Source organism: Saccostrea echinata, unplaced genomic scaffold (assembly GCF_033153115.1).
Source record: "Saccostrea echinata isolate AGI-Se365-2 ecotype Australia unplaced genomic scaffold, CSIRO_AGI_Sech_v1 ptg000075l, whole genome shotgun sequence".
In the NCBI taxonomy this organism is placed as follows: Eukaryota; Metazoa; Mollusca; class Bivalvia; order Ostreida; family Ostreidae; genus Saccostrea; species Saccostrea echinata.
The window spans coordinates 659264-672002 of record NW_026889824.1 but is presented as its reverse complement, the minus strand read 5'-3'; the positions used below and the strand labels follow the sequence as shown (position 1 = coordinate 672002).

General features: G+C 33.7%; 1 protein-coding gene across 9 annotated transcripts in view; it reads right to left on the bottom strand.

Moving 5' to 3' along the window:
- The window catches only part of LOC133176479 (cubilin-like), a 181220-nt gene that overhangs the window by 69206 nt on the left and 99275 nt on the right, over positions 1-12739 (bottom strand). For all 9 annotated transcript variants that reach the window (XM_061311595.1, XM_061311593.1, XM_061311598.1 and 6 more), the window contains 2 exons: positions 8641-8685; positions 189-372 (listed from right to left, as the gene is read on the bottom strand). In XM_061311595.1, the coding sequence (XP_061167579.1) occupies positions 189-372; positions 8641-8685 (229 nt within the window). The remainder of the gene's footprint in view (positions 1-188; positions 373-8640; positions 8686-12739) is intronic.

Sequence of the window (12739 nt, the reverse complement as noted above, 5' to 3'; positions counted from 1 at the left end):
ACGGGATCTGTAGTGTTATGGTCAGAGACTAAAATATAAAACAATAATGCTACAGTTCTGCAGCTAATAGAAACTACTGTAGAAGATTGGGGAAATTTTATTTACAGATAGACAAACAAGCAGACTGTGAATGAAAGATACTTTACCAATACATATTTGGTCTTTACAGTAGAACTAATAATACTTACTCTGGCATACTGCCAGGAATGGAGAAGTCGGTGAACTTGATCTTAACTTTTTCCAGTCTTTCCTGGTTGTATAGACCATCAATGTAATAAACACAGGTAATGTTGACAGGAAATTTTCGTGGGTAGCCAGGAGACTTTATGGTTCCGTTTCTGGAATTATTGCTGATTATCCGCATATCACAAGCTGTACAAAAAAGATCAGTAACAAAAAGTGCTTCCTCTGGTTATTTTTACAAAGTATTTTCTGTTGGGTGCATAACATTACCATGACCATTTTCAAAAAAGCCATTACCAAGACATTCTTGAGCCCATTACCACTACAAAATAGTACACATTACTGTGACAATTAATGTTTCTTCCATTAGCCAAAAAATGTTGATGGAAATGTAAATGTTGATGGAAAAGCCCTGTTTCCCTTGCTTATCATGTGGTGGAGGAAGTAAGACTTTGAGCTATAATTTCATTATGTGGTGGAGGAAGTAAGACTTTGAGCTATCATTTTATCATGTGAAGGAGGAAGTAAGACTTTGAGCTATCACTTTATCATGTGGAGGAGGAAGTAAGACTTTGAGCTATCACTTTATCATGTGAAGGGGGATGTAAGACTATGAGCTATTACTTTATCATGTGGAGGAGGAAGTAAGATTTTGAGCTATAATTTCATTATGTGGCGGAGGAAGCAAGACTTTGAGCTATCATTTTATCATGTGAAGGAGGAAGTAAGACTTTGAGCTATCACTTTATCATGTGGAGGAGGAAGTAAGACTTTGAGCATTCACTTTATCATGTGAAGGAGGAAGTAAGACTATGAGCTATCACTTTATCATGTGGACGAGGATGTAAGACGTTCAGCATTCACTTTATCATGTGGAGGAGGATGTAAGATGTTGAGCTATCACTTTATCATGTGGAGGAGGATGTAAGATGTTGAGCTATCACTTTATCATGTGGAGAAGGATGTAAGACTATGAGCTATCACTTTATCATGTGAAGGAGGAAGTAAGACTTTGAGCTATCACTATATTATGTGGAGGAGGATGTAAGACATTGAGCTATCACTTTATCATGTGGACAAGGATGTAAGACGTTCAGCATTCACTTTATCATGTTGAGGAGGATGTAAGATGTTGAGCTATCACTTTATCATGTAGAGGAGGATGTAAGACGTTGAGCATTCACTTAATTATCATGTGGAGGAGGATGTAAGACTATGAGCTATCACTTTATCATGTGGAGGAGGATGTAAGATGTTGAACATTCACTTTATCATGTGGAGAAGGAAGTAAGACTTTGAGCATTCACTTTATCATGTGGAGGAGGATGTAAGACTTTGAGCTATCACTTTATCATGTGGCAGAGGAAGTAAGACTTTGAGCATTCACTTTATCATGTGAAGGGGGATGTAAGACTATGAGCTATTACTTTATCATGTGGAGGAGGAAGTAAGACTTTGAGCTATAATTTCATTATGTGGCGGAGGAAGCAAGACTTTGAGCTATCATTTTATCATGTGAAGGAGGAAGTAAGACTTTGAGCTATCACTTTATCATGTGGAGGAGGAAGTAAGACTTTGAGCATTCACTTTATCATGTGAAGGAGGAAGTAAGACTTTGAGCTATCACTTTATCATGTGAAGGAGGAAGTAAGACTTTGAGCTATAATTTCATTATGTGGCGGAGGAAGCAAGACTTTGAGCTATCATTTTATCATGTGAAGGAGGAAGTAAGACTTTGAGCTATCACTTTATCATGTGGAGGAGGAAGTAAGACTTTGAGCATTCACTTTATCATGTGAAGGAGGAAGTAAGACTTTGAGCTATCACTTTATCATGTGAAGGAGGAAGCAAGACTTTGAGCATTCACTTTATCATGTGAAAGAGGAAGTAAGACTTTGAGCTATCAATTTATCATGTGGAGGAGTAAGTTAGACATTGAGCTATCACTATATCATGTGGAGGAGAAAGTAAGACTTTGAGCATTCACTTTATCATGTGGAGGAGGATGTAAGACTTTGAGCTATCACTTTATCATGTGGTGGAGGAAATTAGACATTGAGCATTCACTTTATCACGTGGAGGAGGATGTAAGACTATGAGCTATCACTTTATCATGCAAAAGTGTAAGACTATGAGCTATCACTTTATCATGTGAAGGAGGAAGTAAGACATTGAGCTATCACTTTATCATGTGGAGGAGGATGTAAGACTATGAGCTATCACTTTATCATGTGGAGAAGGATGTAAGACTTTGAGCTATCACGTATCATGTGGAGGAGGATGTAAGACTATGAGCTATCACTTTATCATGTGGAGAAGGATGTAAGACTATGAGCTATCACTTTATCATGTGGAGGAGGAAGTAAGATGTTGAGCTATCACTTTATCATGTGGAGGAGGATGTAAGACATTGAGCATTCACTTATCATGTGGAGGAGGATGTAAGACTATGAGCTATCACTTTATCATGTGGACGAGGATGTAAGACGTTCAGCATTCACTTTATCATGTGGAGGAGGATGTAAGATGTTGAGCTATCACTTTATCATGTGGAGGAGGATGTAAGATGTTGAGCTATCACTTTATCATGTGGAGAAGGATGTAAGACTATGAGCTATCACTTTATCATGTGAAGGAGGAAGTAAGACTTTGAGCTATCACTATATCATGTGGAGGAGGATGTAAGACATTGAGCTATCACTTTATCATGTGGACAAGGATGTAAGACGTTCAGCATTCACTTTATCATGTTGAGGAGGATGTAAGATGTTGAGCTATCACTTTATCATGTAGAGGAGGATGTAAGACATTGAGCATTCACTTAATTATCATGTGGAGGAGGATGTAAGACTATGAGCTATCACTTTATCATGTGGAGAAGGATGTAAGATGTTGAACATTCACTTTATCATGTGGAGAAGGAAGTAAGACTTTGAGCATTCACTTTATCATGTGGAGGAGGATGTAAGACTTTGAGCTATCACTTTATCATGTGGCGGAGGAAGTAAGACTTTGAGCTATCACTTTATCATGTGGAGGAGGATGTAAGACTTTGAGCTATCACTTTATCATGTGGAGGAGGATGTAAGACTTTGAGCATTCCCTCTTCCACTTAAATCTATTATTATTTTTTTTTAAACCCAGAACTTATTATACATAAAAAACACCGCATGTGAGTTAAGGCTAGGTATAGGCTTTTCTATGCAAATGAGCTAATAAAAACGCATAAGAGGTATATTTATTATTCAGAGAAAGTGTTGATTTATTTTCTTATGCATACTTAGTACCCATGATATGTTATAGCCAGTACACATTATGATGTCATATTATGACGTCACTGATCTTACCTACTGGAGGTAATAAACACATCAACAAAACAGCTTCGGCGCAAGGGATTACCCTATTTATTTTTACATAAAATTTGTATAATGCTAAGAAGAATATTCTATAGATTAATAAAACTGCTGCACAAATCCTAGGCATTTTCTCATTTGATCGGAATGTGAGGAAACTTATACCGGACTGTACATTTTTACCCTTATTCAACTTAAAACATTACAAATAGAAATTATACAACTGAGCTGCTGATATTTGTGCAGCAATACCAGCAAACTTTGGAATATTTTGCTTCTAAATATACCCTGTTTCAGTTAAATAAAATAGAGCATGCCCTTGCGCCGAAGCATTTTTGTTGATATACATTATAATCTTGTGTAGTATAGAACAATGACGTCATAATATGACGTCATAATGTGTACTTGCTATCTCATGTCATGGGTACTAAGTATGTATTAGACAATAAATTTTAACTTTGTCTGTATAATAGATATAGTCCTTTGGCATTTTAATTACATTATTTGCATAAAAATGCCTATATCTAGCCTTAACTCACCTGCGACATTTTTTTTTTTATAAAACTAGAGGTAGTGCTTTGAAGGTCTAATTCTATCTTCTCTTAATTTAAAGCCATCTACAATCAATCCAAGATTCCCTTCATTTGACGTCGTTAATTCTCTAAGCTAGCAGTTAAATTCAATAACCGAAAAATTGTACAGGGAATAAAGGGTAAGGAATATGTTTTGGGAATAGAATTTGAACAAACATACTTTATACATACTTTATATATATACCTTGAATGCAGTTTTTCAAATGTCCCGGTAATAATTGGTATATATCAATTTTCTAATAGTAGAAATGTGATGGTAAAGAACAACTTATTTCAAGAAGAAATGATGCCGTAATGAGTTGTAAATTCTTGCAATGTTGAGGTCATATGTTTCTCCCCTTCTTTGATATAGTGAGAATAAAATACAACCAATTAAAAGAATGCCAAGGAAAACCTCTTCACAGTAAACTGATTATTTGAAAAAGTAAATGATATACTGCTGACAAAGAGTACAAAGATCTCCTTAGTAACTCTTTTAATTCATTTGTCAAACATCTCATCAAACTGAAATGTAGTTTGCTACTGTAGTGCAAAATAGACTGAAGACAAGATAACATATATCAAACATAATTATTATAACAAAATTTCAAAGAACCAAATCTTTTATGTGAAGCTTTTAGTGGCAAATCATCATAAATCTCACTTGAAAGTGTACACTACGACCAAAATAGCAATGTGTTGAGTGAAAACACTATTAGATTTGACAAATGAACAATCTGAATCACTGATTACATTTTTTAAAATATACATTTTAATTGGTTGATTGGGGCCCGTCCATTCTCCTGTCCTTTGTTTATATATATATTGGAAAGCGTCTAACAGTCTAATGTTTGATGGTTGAAAACTGTGGTTGACTTTTGGAATTAAAAAAGAAACAAACCATAAAATCATATTTCAGCATGTGATATTCTTTTCATAGACAGAACATGCATATTTTTAACACACTATTCATCCAACTATACATGTATTTTTTGCCGATTTTCTCTGCAATAAACAGCTGATAAATTGTCAGGATTTTCCATTTTCTATATTTATCAAATTGAATACTCTGTGCGACTTTTCAGCTCACTAAAAATCTTTTCCTCTACGTTTTAGTCCCAAATGATTGTGAACAAGTGAATTTTTACACTGGGCAGGCAAACCCAAGCTAAATTTTAATTGAAAACTGAGTATTATTGTAAAGCATACCCAGTTGATACTCGTCAGGAGCATTTGTTATTGAAAAAAAAATATGCATAGCCGAAAAACAGAATGTGACACATCGGAATTACATGTATTAATTATACTGGGTTACTGCCACAAGTTTACTGGGTTATTGCCACAACTGTCAAAATAATACCAAAAAGTTTCCAATGTGTGTTTGTTGCTGCATACCATCTTACCGGCTGTCGTGGCAAAACAAGCACCCAGAAAATTGAAATCCTTGTGTTTTTCTGTGCAATTTTTACAGCAAATATTATCTATAGTCATAATAGATTAATAATTATTCATCCAATCTAAGTAGATTTACTTTAAATTTTTATTGACGTATTGAAGAAGAACAAGAGGCCCAAGGGTCTGGAATCGCTCTTTTGATAAACTGTACAACCTATCACTTCTATTTGAAGCCTCTAAGTATCCTGTATATTTAGATAAACCCATGAAATTCCAAAGTAGGTTATCATGACCTACATTTTAGATGAAACACTCTGAGAACCCAAGATGATTCTAAGCCAATTAGTACCTGAGAGTTGGTCATGGTGACCTACTTATCACTTGTCATTCTCTGAGGATCCAAGATGCATCAACTAAGTTTGATGATTCTAAGCCAATTAATACCTAAAATATTTTTAAAATTATAACCATAAAATTTCAAAAGTAGGTCACAGTGACCTACTTTTCAGATGACATACTTTGAGGACCCAAGATACATCAACTGACAAAGTTTGATGATTCTAAGCCAATAAGTACCTGATATATTTAAATAAAGCCATAAAATTTCAAAAATAGGTCACACAGTGACCTCCTTTTCAGTCGACTAACTCTGCGGACCCAAGATGCATCAACTGACAAAGTTTGATGATTCTAAGCCAATTAGTACCCGAAATATTTAATTATAGTCATATAAATTGAAAAGTAGGTCACAGTGACCTTCTTTTCAGTCGACCCACTGCGAGGATCCAAGATATATCAACTGACAAATTTTGATGATTCTAAGCCAAATAGTACCGAAAAATTTTTAATTAAAGCCATAAATTTTTAAAAGTAGGTCATGGTGACCTCTTTTTCAGTCGACTTACTCTGAAGACCCAAAATGCATCAACTGACAAAGTTTGATGATTCTAAGCCAATTAGTATGTGAAATATTTAATAAAAGCCATAAATTTTCAAAAGTAGGTCATGGTGACCTATTTTTCAGTTGTTGTACTCTGAGGACCCAAGATGCATCAACTGACAAAGTTTGATGATTCTAAGCCCATTAGTACCCGAAATATTTAATTAGAGCCATAAATTTTCAAAAGTAGGTCTACTTTTCAGTAGACCTACTCCGAAGCCCCAAGATGCATCAACTGACAAAGTTTGATGATTCCAAGCCAATTATTACCTGAAATATTTAATTATAGTCATATAAATTGAAATGTAGGTCACAGTGACCTACTTTTCAGTTGATGTTTTTTGAGGATCCAAGATGCATCAACTTACAAAGTTTTTTGATCATAGGCCTTAAAATGTCCAAATTATGCCTCTAAAACGCTTTGAAATTGAATGTCTGTAAAGTTCAAAAAGTAGGTCACTGAGACCTACTTTTTAATAAATATATTTTATGGCCCCAAGATGCATCATCTTACAAGATTTAATGATTCTAAACCTCTCAGTATTTGAATTAATGACCTTAATTGTTTTGAAAATGATTAGCCATAAAATTCAGAAAGTAGGTCAAGGTGACCTACTTTTTAGTCAACATACTCCGAGAACCCAAGATACATCAACTGACAAAGTTTGATGATCATAGGCCTTAAATTGTTCAAAATATGCCTCTAAATCATTTTAAAAAAGAATGGCCGCAAAATTTAATAAGTATGTCACTGTGACCTACTTTTGAGTCAACATGATATGAGGTCCTTAGATCATCAACTGACAAGATTTGATGATCCTAGTCCTTATAGTAAGCAAAATATCAACATTTTAATAAAATGTAATTTTTGGTCAACTTTGTAGTGACCTTGAGACCATGCCCTTTGCCCCAGGGTAAATCCCATGCAAATTTTAATCTACAACAAATCCTAATCCTTTTGTGTAAGTTTGGTGATAATCTGCCCAGTGGTTCTTGAGAAGAAGATTTTTTAGCAACCAGTACTTTTGTTTCTATTTTCCTTAATTATCTCCCCTTGTTTATGGGTCACAACCCTAGTTTTACATGTAGTATAAACGGGAGCCCTTGGGCCAAGGATACCCTGTGACAAATTTGACAATTATTGGCCGAGGGGTTCTTGAGTTGTGGCCCATATTCTAAAAAGTTTATGTACACCGCACAAATGGCCATAGCATTAGCTCTTTGAGCCTTTGGCTCAGAAGAGCTAAAAATGGGGGGAAAACACTGTCATGTTTTTCAATTGCAGAAATATGCATCAAGTCAATTTCTGACACAGATTTCATTTGCAAGACCATTTTACCATGTTTAGAGTTTACCAACACTCACAATCACTTTATTAACAAGGTATTGCACAGTTCCATTTGTTCACCAATAGACAATACTTATCTCACTAAGCACAACTTTCATTTTTGCCCGTTTTCTCTCTTTCTTGAAAAACATCTCACATTTTTGACAATACATTTGAGAATGTGGGCAGACCTATAAAAAATGCACCAATCAGATTCTTTGTTGGATTTTGCAATTGTATATCAGTCAGATTCAATTTTATATCAGTCAGATTCATCAGCATCATCGTCACTCAACGGATCACTATTTTGGTCATAGTGTAAACTTTCAAGCAAGATTGTGATAACTTTCAGAGAGAGATATCACATAATTTTCTATACTTACATGACATTTTATGCTAAGGTCTAATTTTTGACCCATTCTTACAGTATTAGCTCCACCTCTCATGCATATTTATCAAACTTATCTTTAATCAATGGTAGCTAAATGTAAATTCTTGAACTTTGCAAAGCAGTAAGGGCAAAAAATACTTAAAATACTTATTGTATCACAGTCTAAAATCGTAAAATTAGATAAGATATGAAAGTAACAGAAACTATGCAAAAAGAAAACGAAACCCAGTGTTAAGGCAGTCATCCTTTAATTCAGCATTAAAGTTACTTAGAGAGACAGAAAAAAAATTCACAAACATTTAAAAGTTACATAAAGGTAGTTAAACTTAAGTTTGGATGTAAGTTACCTGTATGCTGCTTCTTAAAGGTAGCTTAAAGAAACTTATAGAAATTTAATTCTTAAGCTACTTTGTCACCTTAAAGACAGTTTGAGTGCTCCCGTGCATCTACTGGTTAAAATTTGTTTTCTGTCAACTCACCTGTACCTCTGATATGATACATATTCTGAGACTCCATCGTTTTATCTGAAATATATCAGAAAACAGTTTTAACATACAGGAACTATACAAACTTTTCTGTTCAAATGTTTATTTTGTAGAATCTGTTTGACATAAATTATAAAAGACATAAACACTGAAACTGAACTTTATTAAAATTTAAAAGTAATGCTTGTACAGTAAAATTCAGTTTTAAGGAAGTCCCTGGGACCTCAAATTTTGCTTCTTCACGAGGCCCAATATACTTGGTTTGCGCATACATTTTCACATATAGTTGTTTCAGACACGTCACAGTACCCTTGATTGCTGTCACAATTGATTACAATAACGTCACAGTTAAAATGACGTCAAATTGCGCTAAAATATTTCGCTAATTCTTGCATTCCTGGTAAGTCCCATGCATGTTGAAAGCTCACTCACTCTGGCATTTCTATCAATTCTTGTGTTTTAATAAATAAATGTTTTAATTCATTAAAAAGCAACTTTGTAACATAATTTATTTTGAGATATTGTGAATTTCTAAGTAGATATTTATAAGTTTTTTCTTATTTTATTTTAATTTTTGAGCTGAAAAAAATGCAACCTTAAGTAAACAATGTAGTCTTCCTTGATGAAAATGTGTATTTACCAATTTTGTTGATAATTAACTATGTGTGCAGAAGATTGACTCTTACAAAAAATCTACGAGTCATTTAAATGCAACCAAGAAGAAATACTTAAGCTTCCTACAGTACATATTAATAAACTTTGTATTTTTATTGCCTTTTAACCCCCCCCCCCCCTTCTTCTTTTTCCAAGTAAAACAACATTTTGTGTTAGACAAAATAACAATTGGAGAGAAAATTCTTTCATAATGTAATTATAAGGAGCATTAATTTTGAGAAACATATACAATACAACAATCATTTCTTGATATTATGTAAACCTACTGCAAATTATAAAGTATCTTAGATATAATTTAAAGTCCTATTTTTGTGTTTTGATATGCCCTCTTTTCACTAAAATAAAGGCTACCCCCACTTTTCTTTTCATTTTTTAAATGAGGAATTGATATTGCATAATATATGTGAAAAGCAAAACATTTCAACATTTAGTTTTTTTAAATGTATCAATTCCATTGTTTTTTTATGTGTAGTTTAAGCATATACTTGTGTGTAAAACCACGAACAATTGTCCATATTTTGAAATTGCACCCATTCAACTACAATCAAGGCAAGGTAACAAAATTTCAACCTAATTTTTCTTAGCATGGTACATACATATATAAAAATTCAAAGATATTTGCTGGTCCGTTTTCGTAATTTCCAACTAGATTGGGCCTTGTTAATAGACAAGATACCTTATATCTGTATAAGGGGATGACCATTTGATTCTGAAAAGGGGGGGGGAGCAAAATTTTTCAAGCCTGATTATTTATTTTCATGCCAGTCAAGGAGAGATTATTTATTTTCTTGATGATCAGGGACAGATTATTTATTTTCAAGATGATCAGGGAAAGATTATTTATTTTCTTCACTGAAAAAACAAGAGGCCCATGGGTCACAATGCTCACCTGAGTAACTTTGGACATGCTGTTCTTCACCAGATTATCCATCTTGTATTACTTATTGTGGCCCCACCCTACCACCTGGGGTCATAATTTGAACAATTAGAATACACTACCTCAGGAAGCTTCTATATAAGTTTCACCTTTTCTGGCCCAGTGGTTCTTGGGAGGAAGATTTTTAAAGATTTTTTCCTATACATTTCAATGTAAAACTTTGATTCCCTATTGTGGCCCGCCCCACCCTACCCCCAGGGGTCCTGATTTGAACAATTAAGAATCTATATAACCTAAGGAACCTTCCAAATAAGTTTCAGATTTTCTGCCCCAGTGGTTTTTGAGAAGATTTTTAAAGATTTTTCCTATAAATTTCAATGTAAAACTTTGATTCCCTAATGTGGCCCCACCCTACCCCAGGGGTCATGATTAGAACAATTCAGAATCAACACTCTCTCAGGAAGCATCTATATATATAAGTTTCACCTTCTCTGGTCTAATGGTTTTTGAGAAGAAGATTTTTAAAGAAGTTTCCTATATATTTCAATGTAAAACTTTGATTCTCTATCATGGGCCCACCCTACCCACAGGGACCATGATTTAAACAATTAAGGTATTAGATGTGTAATAGGCCACTTCTGGTTAAAATGCCGAGGTGTTTGACATCGGCAGTTTTCGGAACATTCACCTTCGTAAACAAAAATGGCGCATTGTCAAGACGGCCTAGGACGCTATCATAAAACATACACCAGAGGAAAGGAATATAACTAATCAGAGGAAAGAATTGATATGATATTAAATCGAAAACACGTTACTTTATTTTGGTTAGACAAAATATGCAGTCAAAACGATGTTATCTTCATATACACTCTACATGGGTTTTTCCAACTTCTAAAAATAGCCCCGATTTCGAAAAACGAAGTATATATACATGTATACCTTTCTTAAAAACTTCACATTCGCATTGCGATTTTGTGATCTCTTAATATCAGCTAACAGATTGAGTAGAATAATGTATGTAATAATATAAATAGCATGGCGTGTATTGTAGAATCTGCAATTTACGATATTGGACTGATATTACATATAATGCATGCTATACAGTGCAGGAAACTAATTTTGTTACAGCATCAATGCTGATTTGAATGCTTCCTTTACTTGCTGATTTGAATGCTTCCTTTGCTTGCTGATTTAATGCTAGTAATCCTTATCCTGATGCTGTTTTATAATTAGGTCAATGCTACAGGAAGTAGCATCATGCTACCGGAAGTAGATAATGAATTTCAGCATTGCCGTTTAAAGCAATAAAAGTGCCTTTTACAATTATTTGATCATAATATTTCACTATGTATCAATAATGTGAATACTTTAACCAATATTCTTTCTTTCTTTTTTTAATTTTTTACTGAATTAAAACTCATTGATTTTCTGATGCTAGTAGGATAATGCTGATTTTATGTAGGTCAGTGCTGGTTTTATCCTTTGCTTGCTGATGCTGATCCTGGTAATGCTGTTTTTTAAATGCTGATCCTGATGCTAGCTCGATCCTGATGCTACTAATGCTTATGCTGATGCTGGTTTATGTAACAAAATTAGTTCCCTGCACTGTAGATATATTTACTTTGACATGCAAACCTGTGGCCGTGCAAATTGAAATGATTCTCAGGTTTTGTGTAATATCAATGATTTTCTAGCAAAATAATTTACAAAACAGACTGAAAATATCTAAATACTAATGCAACATACATTAAAGTGACGTTCAGTGATCATACGTAAAATATCTGAGATGATTAAAATATACATGATATATCAGTGAAAAAAAAATGTAATTATATGTTTACAACTTTAAAGAAAAAAAATATCAGTTATGGGAACAAATAATTTATTCTGGGTAAGGTCAGGCTGAATTTTATGTGTGCGTGTGTTTTTTTAAAAATTTATTTACTTTCTGCATATTAAGTTTAGAAAAGGGGGGGGGGTATTTAAAATATTTATTTACATATATTTTGTTTTATACATGTGAGGAACAATATAGTTTTTTTAAACCTTTTCATAAGTGTTTCTGTCAGTGTATATTTTAGCCTTCATTGTAAAGTAACTCTGAACTATGAAGACATACACACGGGAACTGCAAAAATGTAGGTCATTTTGCAAACCCTAGTCTAGGTCAAGGTCACTGTGAGAAGAGGTCAGTTTTATGGACAACTGAATTTAATGTGAAGTGAATTGAGTATGACAATTATCTCTCATTTATATCTGCTGGAGCTCATTATTTCATTCATTATAATCTACCCTATACCACTAACAAAAAAATAATGGCTTACATTTTTAGGGGTATATCGCTATGATGTAGAATATAGATAAATATTGTGGATGGAATAATTTTTTGTTGTTGTTATATTATCACAAATACATGTCACACAAAATTTATAATGTTCTTTTATTGATCTTTCCTACCATATTTTTCTTTGGCAGAATATTGTTAAAAGTTTTATAACAAGAAATGCTAAAATTGTCACTAAATGTAGACAAGTTCTCTCA